General features: G+C 47.9%; 1 protein-coding gene across 2 annotated transcripts in view; it reads right to left on the bottom strand.

The window, feature by feature from the left end:
• STK11IP (serine/threonine kinase 11 interacting protein) overlaps positions 1-18,753 on the bottom strand; it is a 272,418-nt gene that overhangs the window by 218,968 nt on the left and 34,697 nt on the right. For both annotated transcript variants that reach the window (XM_029604968.1, XM_029604969.1), the window contains exons 6-7: positions 14,586-14,693; positions 5,078-5,149 (exon numbers count right to left, since the gene is read on the bottom strand). In XM_029604968.1, the coding sequence (XP_029460828.1) occupies positions 5,078-5,149; positions 14,586-14,693 (180 nt within the window). The remainder of the gene's footprint in view (positions 1-5,077; positions 5,150-14,585; positions 14,694-18,753) is intronic.

Raw genomic sequence — 18,753 nt, 5'->3', positions numbered from 1 at the left:
TGTGCCAGCGAGATTGGACCGGAGACCAATACCCCTGAGTAGACTGGGTCTGGCATACAGCTCCCCAGCCGCAGAGGCTGGCATCCATTGTTACCACGATCCACTGTGGCATCAGAAGGGACACTCCCTTCTGAAGATGGGCAGGCGATAGCCACCACTGCAGTTCGACGACGGTAGACTCGGAGAGTGAGAGGGGCGTCTGAAACTGTTCCAATACCGGTTTCCAGCAGGATAGCAAGGCTTTCTGTAAACGGACGCATATGCGCAAACACCCAAGGGACCAGATCGATAGTGGAAGCCATGGATCCCAGAACTTGAAGATAGTCCCAGGCCATTGGCAGGACAAGGGAGAAAATTGTGCACTTGGCTCCTGAGTTTGAGCGATCGGTCCTCCGGAAGAAACACCTTGCCAATTCAAGTGTCGAATTGCACCCCCAGAAATTCCAAAGTCTGGGAGGATTGAAGTTTGCTCTTGGGAAAGTTGATGACCCACCCCAGAAAGGTCAGATAAGACAGGACCTTGCTGACCGCCAGCTTGCAAAGAGCCTCAGATTTGGCTCGAATGAGCCAATTGTCCAGATAAGGGTGGACTAGGACTCCGTCTCGATGCAGGGTGGCCGCCACTACCACCATTACCTTGGTGAAAGTGCGCGGCGCCGTGGCGAGACCGAAGGGGAGTGCTCGAAACTGAAAATGTTGGCCCAGTATCTCGAACAGAAGATACCACTGGTGATCGCAGAGAATCGGGATGTGTAAGTAGGCCTCCGTCAGATCGAGTGAAGCCAGGAATTCCCCGGATCGAACCGCCAATATCACCACCCTCAAGGTTTCCATCCGAAAATGGGGAACCTTGACGGCCCAGTTGACGAGTTTGAGATCCAAAATTGGACGAAAGGAGCCCTCCTTTTTGGGGACGACGAAGTAGATGGAATATTGGCTGAACCCTTGTTCTTCCAGTGGGACTGTGACTATGGCCCCCAGGTCCAGGAGCCTGTGCAGGGTCTGTTCGACCACAGGCCTCTTTCGACTTCTGCAGGGGGAGATCATGTGAAGATCCAGTAGGTCTCGAGCAAATTCTAATGTGTAGCCTTTTTCTATCACCTCTAGGACCCACTGAATCGTCATTATGTTGGCCCATTCCTCGAGAAACTGGAACAGCCGTCCACACCTAAGTTTCGAACAGAGGAATGAGCAGGCCCCATTTCATTGGGAGGAGGACTTTTTGGCCGAGTGTTGCTGGCTACTATCCCTGAAAGGTCAGCATCCCCGAAAAGAATGAGACCAGGATTGAGATAGGGAAGTATTACCCCTCGGGAAGGAACCCCATGCTCTGGTGTTAAAACGATGTTGCCTCTTAAATAGAGTGCGAGAGGGAAAGAAAGGCTTAGACTGTTTCGGGCGGTCCTCCTGCATCTTATGAACCTTATTTTCTCCCAGAGATTTGATAAGTTGCTCTAGGTCCTCACCAAAAATCAACTGGCCCTTGAAAGGAAGGGTTCCCAACTGTGCTTTGGAAGAGGCATCCGCAGACCAATTTCTCAGCCAGAGGAGGCGCCTGGCCGAAACTGCGAAGACCATGGCCTTGGCTTGCACTCGCAGAAGATCGTAAAGGGCATCCGCCCCATACGCAATCGCTCCTTCCAAGCGATCCGCCTGCTCCGCCTCTGCAGACGAGAGGTCTTGGGTGCTGAGTAATTGCTGAACCCACCTAAGGCTTGCCCGCTGCATGAGACTGCCACAGATTATCGCCCTAACTCCCAAGGACAGGACCTCAAATATGTGTTTGAGGTAAAATTCCAACTTGCGGTCCTGGACATCCTTCAGAGCCGTAGCCCCTACCACCGGGATGGTGGTGTGTTTGGTAACCACCATGACAGAGGAATCCACCTTGGGCATCTTAAGTAGATTCAAGCAGTCCTCAGGGAGGGGGTAGAGCTTGTCCATAGCCCTACCCACTCGGAGTCCCGCCTCCGGGGACTCCCATTCCCTAAGGAGCATCAGCTTATGCATAGGGTGAAAAGGAAAAGTACATGAAAGAGCCCTAAGTCCTGCCAGGACCGGGTCCATGTTGGCAGTTCCTGAAAAATGAAGGGAATGAGCGGTTCTAATTCCTCCTTTTGAAATAAGCGTAGGACCCGAGGATCGTCCGCCTTGAGGAGGGATGAGGAAGCAAAGGATCAACATCCAGATCCAGAGTCAGGGCCGTCGGCGGCTGGGGAGGATCTGGAGGTGGCGGGAACCCTGGGACCACCCTGACCCTAACCGAGCCCTGTCCCTCCGGCACCTTTGGAGGTTGCGGAGGGGAAATTCGTGGGTTTTTTGGCCGGGGGGGGGGGGGGGGCCAGGGATGGATCTTCCTCCTGCTGTAAGCTGGCTAAATAGGACTTGTGCATAAGAAGCACAAACTCCGTGGAGAAACTAGACTTAGACTTCCCAGGGGAGCGGAGAAAGTCAGGCACCCCCTCCGGGGAATGAGGAGGGCTCAAATCCGGTGGGGAAGCTAAAGAATCGGGCTCATCTTCTTCCTGCAATCCGATTCTGCATTAGAGCCTGCTTCCAAGATGTCCGCCATTCCCGCGGTTTTTTGGGCTGGGAACGGCCTGGCCACGCGGCAGGGAACTCGCCCCCAGGTCTCTGTGGGCAAGGGGACCGATGAGGGACCCTCCCCTTGATGAATGACACTACTGGGAAGGAGGAGGAATAGCCTAGTGGTTAGAGCAGGGGGCTACGAACCAGGAGACCAGGGTTCGAGTCCTGCTGTTGCTCCTTGTGACCTTGGGCAGGTCACTTTACCCTCCATTGCCTCAGGTACAGAACTTAGATTGTAATCCCTCTGGGTATAGAGAAATACCTACAGTACCTGAATGTAAACCTGTGTGATATCTCAGATCGAATGTCGGTATATAAAATAATAATACATAAATACTGCTCACAACTTTGCGCCCAATACAGATGACAGCACAACTCAGAACTGCATTCTGCTACTTTTATCTGGGACGCGAGAAAGCGGAGCAGAGCCGGCAGTGAATATCGGGCTTGGCTGCCCTGAGGAAACAGACAGAGCCAGTAGTTGCATGGATTATTCATGGTCCTCAAGCCCTTGGAGGAAGCAGATAAGAACAGAGAGGTTTGGAGCTGCTCACCCCTGAGACAAGCGCAGCCAAAGGGCTTTGATTTTTGTGCAATTTCCCAAAACAATTTAGGAGGTTATGAGTGACAACAGCAGAGTTTAAAAAAAAAAAAAAAAAGATGCAGGGTGAACGCTGTCAGCACCACCACTTCTGCCACTCCTGGGGGTGTTGGCTTCCTGCTTGTCACACCCTCATCCCAGGCCCTGCCACCTCTGCTGACTGGCGAGGGTGAACGATCCCAGAGAATAAATGAAAGGGTGGGGGGAATGAGGGAAGGGATCAGACAGAGGAGGAGGAGAGTGGGTGATGGATACAGGAGGGGACAGAGAGGCCGTGGGTTGTGTGGGGGAGAGAGTGAGTCAGGGGTTCGAAGGTGCGAGTGAGACGATCAGAGAGGGGAACAGTCTGGGGTTTGGAGAAACAGTGAAGAGCGGGAGGAGATGGGATTGAGTAGTGGGGGAGGGTGAGAGAAGAGAGTGAGTGAGGACTGAGTAGTGGGGGAGGGTGAGAGAAGAGAGTGAGTGAGGATTGAGTAGTGGGGGAGGGTGAGAGAAGAGCGGGAGGAGATAGGATTGAGTAGTGGGGGAGGGTGAGAGAAGAGAGTGAGTGAGGAGAGGCTGCTGAGCTCGGGCTATGTTTTTGAGTTGGAGGGTTTTAGAGAGAAAGAGCGCATTCTCTGTACCCTCTCTTACCCCCGTGATCCTGCATCCCCATCCTTCAGCTACCAGTGCTCATCGAGCGGGCAAAGCCCGTGCTGGGTACGTCTAAGAGAGAAAGTTCATTCCCATCCTGCCCCCCTCCACACTTCCACTTTTTCTGGGTGCAAATTAAGCTCCCCAAAGGCCCCTGGGGTCCCAAACCTACTTTAGGGTCGCACAGCTCAGTGTAGGCCCGGTATCAGGACTGCGTCCAGCATCAAGAGAGACCCAGAATCAGGACTGTGCTCGGGGTCTGCCGGCCCAGAATGAAGGAGAGGATAGGGACGAGGAGCAGCCTGCAGAGAGCGATAGAAAGAGCTGGAGCTGCTGAGCCAGGCTGAGGGCTGTAGGAGGCTACGAGAATAGGGCTAGGAAAGTCCTTTCCTCTGGCTCCCGAGTATGAGGATTGGCAGGAAGGCAAAACCCAAGAGTCAGCACTGATCTGGGTACATACAGGGAATGACATTTAGAGACTATCTAAATTACCCCTGAATGTATATTACACTCCAATACAGGATTAGGGCACTGTAAGTCCCCTCCAGGAAGGAGGCTGCCCATGAAACACACTTAATGTGCACTCACAGGGATATCTCCCAGGGAAGGACTCCCCCTTAATTGGGCAGGCTCGGAGCTTTCTTCATAAGGGATCTCTTCCAAGTCCTTAACCATTTCTGTCGCCCTTCTCTGCACCTTTTCTACTTCCGCTGGAGGCGAGGCCTGCACACAATTCTTAGCTGTGGCCTCACCACTCATCCATACAGAGGCATTAGGAGATTTACTGCTCCTTACTTTGCTTGCTTTTTTCACCACTGCCTCACATTCAGCTTAGGATTCAAACGTTCAATCACAGTATCTTTTCATGGGTGGTTACTCCTGACCTATCACTGTGCATCTAAAATTGCACTTGTTTACATTAAATTTCGCCTGCCCAGTTCTCCAGTCTCGCAAGCTCCTTCTGCATTTCCTCACAATCTGCCCACGTTTCTGCCACCCTGGATATTTTTGTGTCTTCTGCACCCAGGAAAGTCCTTTCGTTTCCAGGTGTCCTCACTGTGGGAAAAACTCTACCTCCTGATCTCCAAGATACCACCTGCTTGCTTGTCATCTATTCTAAATTAAATTAAAGATCCACCTCTCATCTTACCTACCTTGACTCCTAAACCTGTTACTATTCCTCCTCTCGGTCCAGATATCCAAGCTGAAACACATACATGTAAATGCTCAGGCCAGACCCAGGGAAATACTCACCACTAAATACTCCGCGCACTGCTGCAGACGATTGTGACTCAGATCCAGGACTTTCAGGACATTCAGTAATTGCTGAAATCAGAACAGTGAGCGGGTGAGAAGAAAGAAATATACATTAAAGGTGACAAGACATCGATAAAGCCCAAACATCAATAAGTCGGGGAGACTGGGGTTTTATGGACAGCAGCCTCACAAGCTTTGCTGCCGACATGGAAATAGAAGACAGAGAAAAGGGCATTAATGTGGGCCCATGTATGGGACCAGAAGAATCAAAAAGGAAGCTGTCAAACCCTGGAAGAGCCTCCAGCCAAGGCATTTGCAGTGGCATCAGGACAGGCTTGGCTCAGTTAGGAAAGGCCGAGGTAGGGCAGGATTGAGAGGGTGAGTAACTCTGCTGCGAGACGTCCATGGAGTAACTGGGTGGGCACCAGCAAGCACAATTCCCCAGAAGCCCACCAGTTAGGTGCTGGCAGGTTAACGGTGACCGAGTACTGTTGGGCAAGGCCCACAGATGGCCAAGATACTGGAGCAGGGACCCTGCTACATGGATTATTGCAGGGTTGGGGGATAAGTGTGAAGGGGTGGCAGCTGATGGGTGTTGAATTGGGCATGGAAATCTCTACACTAAACTGCCTGGAACAGTGGAGATCCAAAGGGGAAGACAACAGACTGACTTGCATAAGAAGCAATATCCTAAAAGTAAATCGAGCTTCTCCTGGACAAAGTGGACCAGAATAACAGGGCAGACTTGGTGGATCAATTGGCCTTTTCCTCCTGTCATCTACTATGTTATTCTGGGGGTCAATCATCAAAAGGTTTAGAAGTTAGGCAGGTAAATCAAGCTCTCTGAAAATTGGCTAGGACTCAGCACCTAAATTTAGGTTCCTATAAAGTTGGTGCCATAGGGGAGGAGTTTATGGTGGGAAAATAAAGTTAGGTTCTTAGCAGTGATTTTCTACACTAGGCATCTAAATTAGGAACCTAATCTAGACACACAAATTGTAGACCTAAATGAGGATACTAAGCTTTAGGTACCTAAATTTAGGTATTTTTTTAGCTCAAGAATTAGGCTCCTCAATTTTGCTGAAAATGTTATCTATTTAGGTTCCTAAAACTGAGCCCCTGAGCAGTTTTTGAAAATTAACTCATTATTTATTCACACTTACATTCTGCAGTTTCCTATGAAATTGCTCAATGCAGATAAATGCATTTGTGAATATAAATTAACATACACATTAATAGGCATGAGAGCCAGGGAGGAAGGGATCAGGGTAAGAGAGGGGGGAGAATGGGGAGAGGGATACTGTCTTTAACGGAGAGTGTTATCTGCTTACCTGCCCTAAGATATCATCTTTCACAGTGGCATGGGCGAGGTGTTAAAATAAAAGGATGCAAGGGAAGAATATTTAACCAAAGAAAGAAATGCATTGTTGTATGAACAGAGCAGAAAGCTTCTCGAACATATCACACACTAATGGATTATGGTGGAGCAGAGTTTCCAACAAACACACAAAAATCCCATGCTTGAACTGAGACTGTAACCGAAGCGAACAAAACATGGGAATGGGTAAAAGCATTTATTACAAACAAAACAAGCAGAGCAGTCACCCCAATAATATTCTGTACCATGATCAAAGCAAAACACAGGGAAAATACTCAGATGTTAATTGTCAGCATGGCATGCAATGCATTTCATCTATTTAGATTTAAAAAATGCACATTATTTATATCCATTCATCAAATAAATCCACAAATACCCAAATCATCCCGCAAAAACAGTGCTCCCCGTTGCTCCTTTCTGCTGCCAGGTGGAAGCCCCTGCAGTACAAACCATGCTGAGGATGCACTCTCACAGGCAGACGCAGGTAAAACCGTGAGTGCAAACTGGGTGCACACATCTAGCGCTCCTGATGCGCTCTCACAGGCTGACGCAGATAAAACCGTGAGTGCAAACTGGGTGCACACATCTAGCACTCCTGATGCGCTCTCACAGGCTGACGCAGGTAAAACCGTGAGTGCAAACTGGGTGCACACATCTAGCGCTCCTGACGAGCTCTCACAGGCAGACGCAGGTAAAACCGTGAGTGCAAACTGGGTGCACACATCTAGCGCTCCTGACGCGCTCTCACAGGCAGACGCAGGTAAAACCGTGAGTGTAAACTGGGTGCACACATCTAGCGCTCCTGACGCGCTCTCACAGGCTGACGCAGGTAAAACCGTGAGTGCAAACTGGGTGCACACATCTAGCGCTCCTGATGCGCTCTCACAGGCTGACGCAGGTAAAACCGTGAGTGCAAACTGGGTGCACACATCTAGCGCTCCTGACGCGCTCTCACAGGCTGACGCAGGTAAAACCGTGAGTGCAAACTGGGTGCACACATCTAGCGCTCCTGACGCGCTCTCACAGGCAGACGCAGGTAAAACCGTGAGTGCAAACTGGGTGCACACATCTTCCGCTCCTGGGTGAGCGATGCTGCTGCACTAAGAAGGACATCCTGCTCAGCTAAAGTAATGCGTCCCTGGCGCTGAGAAGCATGGGGTGCCGGGGAGAGCTGGCTGAGTGCGGGCCAGGAAAACGGGCGCGTGTACACTGCGCTCCCAGGATTTCTTTTCTGATCAAGCCCTTACATTTTTTCCCTCAATTTTAAGTGCCACAAGCAGTGGAACTTGGTACCACAATGATCCTAAGTAGTAGGAATCACAGAATCCAGTTTTGGGTTTTTTTCACGTGCCCTTCACTCGCCTTATGACTTAACTCCAGCCTCGGAGCTGGCATTCAATTTTCCGCATTAAAAAAAGAATGCGCTGGTCAACCGGTGATTTTTTGCAGTGGGGGCAATAGCTAAAAGACTCATCCACATGGCATTTACATGCAATGAGCGCTATCAGCTACCTTTTGGACGCGCCAATACTCTTAGGGCCGGACTTTAAAAGCCTTACACGCGTAGGGGGGGTTACACACTCTGGGCCTATTTTATAAAGGCCCGGGACACGTCTAAGTCCTGGAGCTTTACAAAAGGGGCAGGGCCAGAGGCCTCCAGCACAGCGGCCATTTGCCCCCGTGCCGGGGATCACGTGCCGGCAGGCTGCCAGCAGGCGCAGAAGGTAAATTAAAATTTGGGGCGGGGGGGATGGGGGAAGGCCGCGGGCGTCGGCGAACACAAGATGCACCAGTGTGCAGCCCCTGATTTCATAATATGCGCGCGCACGCATGTTATAAAATCAGGCGCACATGTACACCCGCGCATAGGTTTGAAAATGTACCCCTTATTGCATTGGGTATTAGTCTAGCGCACCCAAAACACGTCCAACCGCTAGGCTGAGCACACACTGTGTCGGCACCACAGTGAGGCTAAAGCTTAAAACAATCCCCCTATCCAGTCCAAGTCATCTCCATGGATACAAACAACTGCTACTTAAAGACTTCACACACAGGTGCAGAGTTCACGGGTCTTCTCCCAAGATCCCTCAATGTCGCCTGGCTCTGTAACCACCTAAAACACAGGAGAGTGCAATTTATGGAATCCAATAGATTTCAAGACCTGGCTCAGAATGGTTTTACCAGAGGTAAATCTTCTCAGACAAATCTGATGAACGTCTTTCACTGGGTAACCGGAGAGTTGGATCAAGGGACAGCACTAGACGTAGTGTACTTGGATTTCAATAAGATCTTTGACGTGCTTCCACATAGGTGACTTATAAATACATTGAACGCTCTTTAAAAGGGAGCTATAGTGATTGACTGGGTTAGAAACTGGTTGAGTAGGAGGTGACAAAGTGTAGTGTTAAATGGAGATAACTCTGAGGTGGGAGATATTACCAGTCGTGTGCCACAGTAATTGGTCCTTTTCAACATTTTCATGGTATTACTGAAGGACTGTCGGGGAAAAGTTTGTAGAAAAGGTAGACAGCTAGAAAGATGTGGAAAACATGAGGAGGGATCTAGCGAAGCTAGAAAAATAGTCTAGAGACTGGCAGCAAAATTATATGCAAAAAAATGCAGAGTTATGCATTTAGGATGTAAAAGCCTAATGGAGAGGGATGAAGTATCGGAAGTGAAATTCTTCTAAGCATGAAAGAGATAGATCTAGAGGTCATCATATCTGATGCTTTTAAAGTGGCCAAACAGGTGGATAAAGCGAGGGTAAAAGCCAGAAAGATGCTTGGCTGCACAGGGAGAGGACTGGTCAGCAGAAAAAGGGAGGTGACACTGCCCCTGTACAGGACCCTTGTGAGACCTCACTGGGAATACTGAGTACAGTTCTGGAGACCCCACCTTCAGAAAGATTGAAACAGGATGGAGACAGCCCAGAGGAGGCTACTAAAATGGTCAGTGGTCTTCGTTCTAAAGCACATGGGGAAAGACTTAAAGATCTAAACATGCACATCCTGGAGGAAAGGAGAGAGAGGGGGAGATATGATAGAAACATCCAAATATCTCAAAGGTTTCCATGCACAAGAGGAGAGCCTCTTTCAAAGGAAAGGAGGCTCTAGAACGAGGGGTCATGGGATGAGAATAAAAGGGAACAGACTCAAGAGTAATAAGGAAATATTTCTTTATAGAGAGGGTGGTGGAACAAAGACAGTATCTGATTTCAAGAAAGAATGGGATAAACAGGGGATCTCTGAAGGAATGGTAGGAATTATAAATCGATCAGTTGGTATAGATGGGCAGACTATATAGGCCATTCAGTCTTTCTGCCTTCACATTTTTTTTCTATGCAACACCTTCCTAGTGTATCAGCATACCTTCTGAATCCCTTCAGGACAGATCTGGATCCTCAGGGGTGGGGCCATGCATCAAGCTATCTGAATCTTTCTCTGCTCAAGTCATTCTGCAGCTCTGTACACATGGACCAGCCTTGGACTAACCAGACTCCAATTTGAGGCCCACCAGAGCATTTTCTATCCTGACAATTTCCTTTCATTCCTCATAAGAACATGCAGTACTAGGTCAGACCAAGGGTCCATCAAGCCCAGCATCCTGTTTCCAACAGAGGCCAATCCAGGCCATAAGAACCTGGCAAGTACCCAAAAACTAAGTCTATTCTATGTTACCATTGCTAATGGCAGTGGCTATTCTCTAAGTGAACTTAATAGCAGGTAATGGCATGGGGCACATTTAAAACTAATCAGAGAAAGTTCTTCTTCACTCAACGCACAATTAAACTCTGGAATTTGTTGCCAGAGGATGTGGTTAGTGCAGTTAGTATAGCTGTGTTTAAAAAAGGATTGGATAAGTTCTTGGAGGAGAAGTCCATTACCTGCTATTAAGTTCACTTAAGAGAATAGCCACTGCCATTAGCAATGGTAACATAGAATAGACTTAGTTTTTGGGTACTTGCCAGGTTCTTATGGCCTGGATTGGCCTCTGTTGGAAACAGGATGCTGGGCTTGATGGAACCTTGGTCTGACCCAGTATGGCATTTTCTTATGTTCTTAACTTATCCAATCCTTTTTTAAACACAGCTATACTAACTGCACTAACCATATCCTCTGGCAACAGATTCCAGAGTTTAATTGTGCGTTGAGTAAAAAAGAGCTTTCTCCGATTAGTTTTAAATGTGCCCCATGCTAACTTCATGGAGTGCCCCTCCAGTCTTCAGGTACAATGGATGATTTTAATGATAGGTTACAAACTTTTACTAATAGATCTGAAATTTCATTTTTTAGTTCCTTCAGAACCTGGACCGGATCGTGTATACCATCCGGTCTAGGTGATTTACTACTCTTCAGTTTGTCAATCAGGTCTACCACATCTTCTAGGTTCACCATGATTTGATTCACGGTGGATGTCCAACCTCAATCCTCCAACTGTAAAACTCTTCTCTCCTCCCTCAACCATATGGGCTTCAGACAAATAGTAAAAGATCCCACCCACAAAGCAGGTCACACCCTAGACCTTATCTTCATAAACGAAGGCTTTTCATCCCACACCACTCCTACATGTTCCACGGTACCTTGGTCTGATCACAGCATCATCACATCCATGTTAGAGATGTCGGAGCCACCCCCTCATACAACCCAAACAATCTCCATTTCGGTTAGAAAACAGTGCTCAGGAGATCACCTCAGCAAACACCTGACCAAGGAGCTAATGAATCTAGACCTTACGGACACCAACTCAGCTACAGCTTCATGGCTCAACATCACCAACAAGGTCGCTGATCAAGTTTGTCCCAAGAAAACAAAGTCCATCAACCCAGATAAAGACAACAGGAAACCTTGGTTCACTACAGAGCTGAAAGCATGCAAACACGAGCTTAGAGGCAAAGAAAACCAATGGCGAAAAAACCCAACTAAAACATCCCTTCTCAACTACAAATCATGTCTCAACACATACAGAAACGAAATCAACAAAACTAAGAAAGAATTCTTCTCCAAAAAAATACACCACTTCTCATTTGATTCAAGAGCCCTCTTCGCCTATGTCTCAGCCCTTACTAAACCTCCTGGACCGTGCATCCCCGATGACCAAGCTCTTAAAAAAGCCAATGAACTAGCCAACTACTTTGACAACAAAATTACCTCACTCATTGCCCCTCTCAAAGCGACATTCCCACACACAAGTGCCACCAGCAACCACAGCTCCCAAGCATCTATAGCACCCGTTCTTCAACCCAACACTTACACAGCAGAGCTTACATCTCTCGAACCCACCTCCACATTGGAAATATCAAACATTCTTAAGAAGATAAAACCGTCTTCTCACCCTCTAGACCATATCCCATCAAACCTGCTGAGTTCCATCCCTGACATCGTGGCCAAGCCACTTGTAGACATCATCAACCTCTCTCTCACCCAAGGCCAAATTCCCAACCAACTCAAGTCTGCAATGCTTAAACCTCTCCTCAAAAAACCCAACCTTCCCACCACAGATCCTGCAAACTACAGACCTATAGCAAACCTTCCTATGTTAGCCAAAATTATGGAGAAAGTGGTCAACAGACAACTCTCTGAATTCCTTGATGACAACAATATCCTCACCAATAACCAATACGGATTCCGGAAGAAAAAGAACACCGAATCACTATTAGCCACTCTAGCTGACACCATTATCTTCAATCTTGAGAAAGGCCAACCTTGCCTTCTCGCACTCTTGGATCTGTCAGCAGCGTTCGACACCGTGAATCATTCTAGCTTACTACAACGACTCACAGACATCGGCATCACAGGAGCAGCGTACAACTGGTTTAAATCCTTCCTAGAGAACAGAACTTACAGAGTCAAAATAAACAACAAGGAATCCCACCCCATCCAAGCCAAAATGGGGGTACCACAAGGATCCTCACTCTCCCCCACCCTTTTCAACATTTATCTTCTCCCACTCTGTCACCTCCTCACTAACCTCAAACTTACCCATTTCCTATATGCGGATGACATACAAATTATCATCCCCATAACGGACACCTTACACAAGACCATGGCCTACTGGAATAAATGCCTCTCAACCATCAACGAGCTTCTAACCAGCCTCAACCTGGTTCTAAATACCAATAAAACAGAAATCCTTATAATAGCACCGGAAAAATCTACCCTGCCTACCTCCAGCAACTCTCCAGACACCTCAGGATACACCACCTCACCGCAAGTCAGAGATCTGGGTGTAATTCTAGACAACAGACTCAACCTCAATAAATTCATTAACAACACCACCAAAGAATGCTTCTTTAAACTACAAGTTTTAAAGAAAATAAAGCCACTTCTACGCTACAGAGATTTCCGTACAGTTCTCCAAGCCATCATTCTCCCGAAACTAGACTATTGCAATTCACTTCTGCTGGGACTCCCCGCATGCTCTACCAAACCCCTCCAGATGGTCCTAAATGCCACAGCAAGAATTCTCACCAACGCTAAAAAAAAAAGACCACATCACCCCAATCCTCCAGCACCTCCACTGGCTTCCCATTAAATACAGGATACAGTTCAAAAGCAGCATGATGATTCATAAGGCCCTTCATAACATATCCCCACTCAACTTAACCTTCAAGCTGCAACTTCATACTTCGGATAAGCCGACTAGAAGAGCATATCAAAACAGACTGATTACCCAGCCAGCAAAATCCTCCCTGAGAAAATGCGCTCTATCAACTGCGGGCCCGTCTCTCTGGAATTCCCTACCACCAGACCTCCGCCTTGAGCCGTGCCATATTACCTTTAAGGCGAAACTCAAGACTTGGCTCTTCCTGCAAGCATTCCCAGAGAGCTAAGAACTAGAATATTTAACACCTCAGTCCTTTGATTTTAATGTATTGTTCTCTGCCTTATTTAGACAAGATTATCAATTGCCTTTATTTATATGCTTAAAGTTGAACTCAGTTTTGTTCTTTTACTATTTATTTAGATCAAGTGTTCTGATTTGTTCCAAGATTTGTTCCATGTAAACTGCCCCCGGCAGCTTTGTTCTTTTACTATTTATTTAGATCAAGTGTTCTGATTTGTTCCAAGATTTGTTCCATGTAAACTGCCCCCGGCAGTAGTTCTTACTGTTATTTGTAAACCGGAGTGATATGTATTGTATACAGGAACTCCCGGTATATAAAAACTATAAATAAATAAATAAATAAATAAATAAATAAAATTCAGTCCATCTGAATCATTACCCATGAAAACCTTCTCCATTACGGGTACCTCCCCAACATCATCTTCAGTAAACACCGAAGCAAAGAAATCATTTAATCTTTCCGCGATGGCCTTATCTTCTCTAAGTGCCCCTTTAACCCCTCGATCATCTAACGGTCCAACTGACTCCCTCACAGGCTTTCTGCTTCGAATATATTTAAAAAAAAGTTTTTACTGTGAGTTTTTGCCTCTACAGCCAACTTCTTTTCAAATTCTCTCTTAGCCTGTCTTATCAATGTCTTACATTTAACTTGCCAACGCTTATGCATTATCCTATTTTCTTCTGTTAGATCCTTCTTCCAATTTTTGAATGAAGATCTTTTGGCTAAAATAGCTTCTTTCACCTCCCCTTTTAACCATGCCGGTAATCGTTTTGCCTTCTTTCCACCTTTCTTAATGTGTGGAATACATCTGGACTGTGCTTCTAGAATGGTATTTTTTTAACAGTGAGTGACACTTATCAGCCTGTTCCAAAAAACATTCAATGCAAAATCAAAGTAAGTAATATTTCAAAAACAATCCAGCAAGTTAAAAAGCCTGCAGCGAGGAAGCCTAACAAATGTGATTCAGCACAGGCAAATTTACAATAAGGAAAAAGAAATAAAGCTTCAAAAATGCCAGAAAGTCTATCAGTGAGTAAGGAAAGTGACAAGATAATCTGCCTGAAAAGGAAAGAAAGAGGAGCTGTAAAGACAAACAAAAAAATGCAAAGTGGAGAGGAGCCTAAGCAAGGGAGCAGTAAGACTGCAGCAGAAGTGAAGCAGAGGTGGTGTGCGGGCACCGTGCACATACGAAGCTGCATTCAAGTCAATGCGAGTACCATGAGCATAGCTCACTGCACCGCTTGCAGAGAAACATGATTAGATCCACGTATTAGCGCACTCACCAGCGAGTGATCCAAGGCAGAGATGTGATTGTAGCTGAAATTTAAAGTATGTAACTCCAACCAGGGGAGGGCTGAGCTGAGGTCCCCTGCACAAACAGAGATCATCTCCTACAAGGAGACAAAAAAAAAAAGAAAGAGTAAAATGCAGTTTGCTGCTTGTGATCATTACCTACAAAAAGATGCTATGGAAACAACAATGGTACAAGTCAACTGAGCAAGAGTGGCAAATGGTACAAAAACAAGCAGAGATTATTGCACATAAACGTTTTGGGGGTTTTTTTTAAAGAGACATCTGGCTTAAAGTGTGAAGGAGTTCATTTTAATAGGGCACCAAAACAGGATTGAGACAGGAGGTTATTCTTGAGGTGTGATGCAAATCCTGTCTCGCTGAGGCATGCAGAGCAGAATGTGAGACTGGGAGCAGAAGTTGTGAGATAGGACACACTGCTGAACACAACCAAAGAGACATCAAGATACAGAATTAGTCATACGTTTCAAAACAGTCAAATAACACCCACTCAGGATTAACCCTGTGGAAACTTGAAAGGTCCTACCAAGCAATGCCCAGGTCTGCCTGCAGCTGTTAATGTGCTCATACAGTGGAAGGTTTTTGCTAGTCTCTGGGCAAGCACTTCCTCCACAAGCTAACCCCTCATGGCTTCTAGGGACACTGAGATCCCACACAACCCAGGAGTCACATATTTCCTAGAAATGCACCCACAGACCAAATACCGAAAATAATGGGATCATTAATGAGTTCAGGACAGACAGAGCTAACAAACTAAAAAGTTTATATTAATCAAAAGCTGGAAAAGTGAACAGAAAAGATTTAACTTGCAAACAGTAACAGAATTTATGCTCAGAGCTAAAATGTTTGGGGGTATTATTGGATTCCCAGTTAACACTGAGATTACACATTAAACTTCTTGCAAACTGGCTTTTTATGAGCAAAACTGCTCAAACCAATGAAATATCTGATTCTATACAATATGCTTCGGTCAGTGCTCCAAGCTTTAGTTTTGCAGCATTTAGATTAATGTATCATCATTTGGATTGCATTAAAGGAAAATTAGTTCTTACCTGATAATTTTCGTTCCTGTAGCACCACGGATCAGTCCAGACACCTGGGTTTTGCCTCCGCACCAGCAGATGGAGACAGAGCAAGATTTTACTGGCTCCGCCACATATAGCAGGGTGCCACCCACAGCCTCTCAGTCTTACGTAATGTCAAAGCAGATTATAAGAGCACACTACCTATGTTAACCCAACAACAAAACAAGTTCAAACCCCCAACTGGAACAAGGCTCCCAGAACCAATGGAGTGAACAAATCAAGAACCAACTAGTATAAATCCACGAGCGGACTCTCCGTTCCTTCAGCATAAACTCTCCTTCAGCGTAGATATACTCAAGAGACGGGCGGGTCCCTGGACTGATCCGTGGTATTACAGGAATGAAAATCAGGTAAGAACTAAATTTTCCTTTCCCTGTACGTACCCGGATCAGTCCAGGACACTGGGGATGTACCAGAGCCAATTTTCCTAGGGTGGGATGCAGAGAGTCCCGCTCGGATAACTCCCTCACCAAAACCACCCGAATTTGTGGCCTCCACATCCAATCGATAATGTCTTGCAAAGGTATGCAACGACTTCCACGTGGCCGCCCTACAGATTTCCTGAGGTGACACTTGAGAAGATTCCGCCCATGAAGCCGCTTGAGACTGCATAGAATGAGCCCGAAGCCCTACGAGAACCGGTCGCCCCCGCAGTAAGTATGCCGAGCCAATGGCCTCCTTGAGCCAATGAGCGATTGTGGTCTTGGAAGCCGCACCACCTCTCTTGGGACCAGTGCACAAAACAAATAGATGATCCGAAACCAGACACGGATTCGTGACCTCCAGATAGCGTAAAAGGCCCTGCGGACATCCAGTTTCCGTAATTCCCTCCCCCCGGACTCTGACCGATCCCCTTCAGGGAAGGAGGGAAGTTCGATGGACTGATTCAAATGAAAAACGGAGACCACCTTGGGCAGAAAAGAAGGAACCGTCCTCAACGAGACCCCGGAATCCGAGATCCGTAAGAACGGCTCCCTACACGACAGAGCCTGCAATTCAGAAACTCGCCTAGCCGAAGTAATTGCCACTAGGAACACCACCCTTCATCGTAAGGTCCTTCAAAGTCACGCGCTTAAGAGGTTCAAAAGGTGCTGAACACAAGGCCGATAGCACCCAGTTGAGATTCCAGGACGGACAAGGGTGCCGTAATGGAGGGCACAGATGCTTAGCCCCCGGAAGAAAACGAGCGACATCTGGATGTAAAGCCAGGGACACCCCGTGAACTTTACCTCTAAGACACCCCAGCGCTGCCACCTGCACGCGAAGGGTACTACAAGAGAGACCTTTCGAGAGACCAGCCTGTAGAAAAGCTAGGATATCGGACACTGCAGCTCCCATAGGGTCCAGACTGTGAGCCCTACACCAATCCTCAAACACCGACCAGACCCCAACATAGGCCAACGACGTAGACTGTTTTCTCGATCTCAACAACGTGGTTATCACTGCCTCCGAATATCCCTTCTTCTTTAGGCGTTTCCTCTCAAAAGCCAGGCCGCAAGACAGAAGCGATCCGCCTCCTCCAAACAGACAGGGCCTTGTTGAAGAAGAGCTTGGGACTCCCGAAAGCGAAGGGGTGGCTCGACCACCAAGTGGAGGAGAGCTGCGAACCACGGCCGTCTTGGCCATTCCGGCGCTACTAAGATCACGGGCGCCGGATGTAGTTCTATGCGTCGAAGCACCTTGCCGATCAGGGGCCATGGAGGGAAGACATACAGTAGAATGTTGGTGGGCCAGGGAAGCACCAGCGCGTCGACGCCTTCGGCCCCTCTCTCTCTCCGCCGACTGTAGAATCGCGGAGCTTTCGCATTCTGAAAAGTGGCAATCAGGTCCATGTGAGGCATGCCCCACCTTTCGCAGACGAGTTGAAACGCTTCCTCTGCCAGTTCCCATTCCCCGGGATCTAGATGATGACGACAGAGAAAATCCGCCTGAACACTGTCCACTCCGGCTATGTGAGACGCTGCCAGGTAGCTGAGATTCTGCTCCAACCAGCGCATCATTAGCCGGGCCTCCGTCACCACCACTTGACTCTTCGTTCCACCCTGGTGATTGATATACGCCACTGTGGTCGCATTGTCCGACAACACTCTGACCGCCTTCCCCCGAATTAACGGTAGGAAATATTGCAACGCCAGAGCCACCGCCCTGGTCTCCAAGCGGTTGATGGAGACTGTGTCCTGGACCACTGCCCCTGCACTGAATGTCCAAGACATACCGCTCCCCAGCCGGAGAGACTGGCATCCGTGGTGACCACCGTCCATTCAGGCATAACCAGGGACACTCCCGACACCAAATGATTGTACTCTAGCCACCAGCTGAGACTGGCTCTCGCCTGGTCCGTGAGGGGCAGCGGCAGATGAAATTGTTCGGACACCGGATTCCAGCAGGACAACAACGCCGATTGTAAAGGCCGCAGATGAGCGAAAGCCCAGAGCACCAAAGCTAGCGTGGACGCCATGGAGCCCAAAACTTGAAGATAGTCCCGCACCTGAGGCATTCGCAGAGACAATAAGCGTCGCACCTGGCCTTGTAACTTGACCACCCGCTCCCGGGTGAGAAACACTTTCCCCAGTCTTGTGTCGAACAGCGCCCCCAGGAATTCCAATGACTGAGTGGGTATCAAATGACTCTTGGCCAGATTGACCACCCAGCCTAGGGAGTGCAATAGCTGGAGAACCGCCTCCTGACACTGTCTTTCGGACTTCGCCCGAATAAACCAATCGTCCAAGTAGGGATGCACCAGGAACCCCTCCCACCGGAGCCGAGCTGCCACCACTACCATCACCTTGGTGAACGTACGAGGAGCGGTGGCTAGTCCGAAAGGAAGAGCTCGAAACTGATAGTGCCTGCCCAGTATGCAGAACCGAAGAAACCTCTGGAAAAATGGCTGAATGCCTATGTGAAGATATGCCTCTGTCAGATCCAGAAAAGCCAGGAACTCGCCTGGATGCACTGAGGCAACCACCGACCGAATCGTCTCCATTTTGAAGCGTGGGATCCGTAAGCACCGATTGACGCTCTTCAGATTCAAAATTGGCCTGAAAGTGCCCTCCTT

The sequence above is a fragment of the Rhinatrema bivittatum genome, chromosome 6 (assembly GCF_901001135.1).
Source record: "Rhinatrema bivittatum chromosome 6, aRhiBiv1.1, whole genome shotgun sequence".
In the NCBI taxonomy this organism is placed as follows: domain Eukaryota; kingdom Metazoa; phylum Chordata; class Amphibia; order Gymnophiona; family Rhinatrematidae; genus Rhinatrema; species Rhinatrema bivittatum.
The sequence above is the reverse complement of the archived record's forward strand: the minus strand, read 5'-3'. Positions and strand labels throughout refer to the sequence as shown.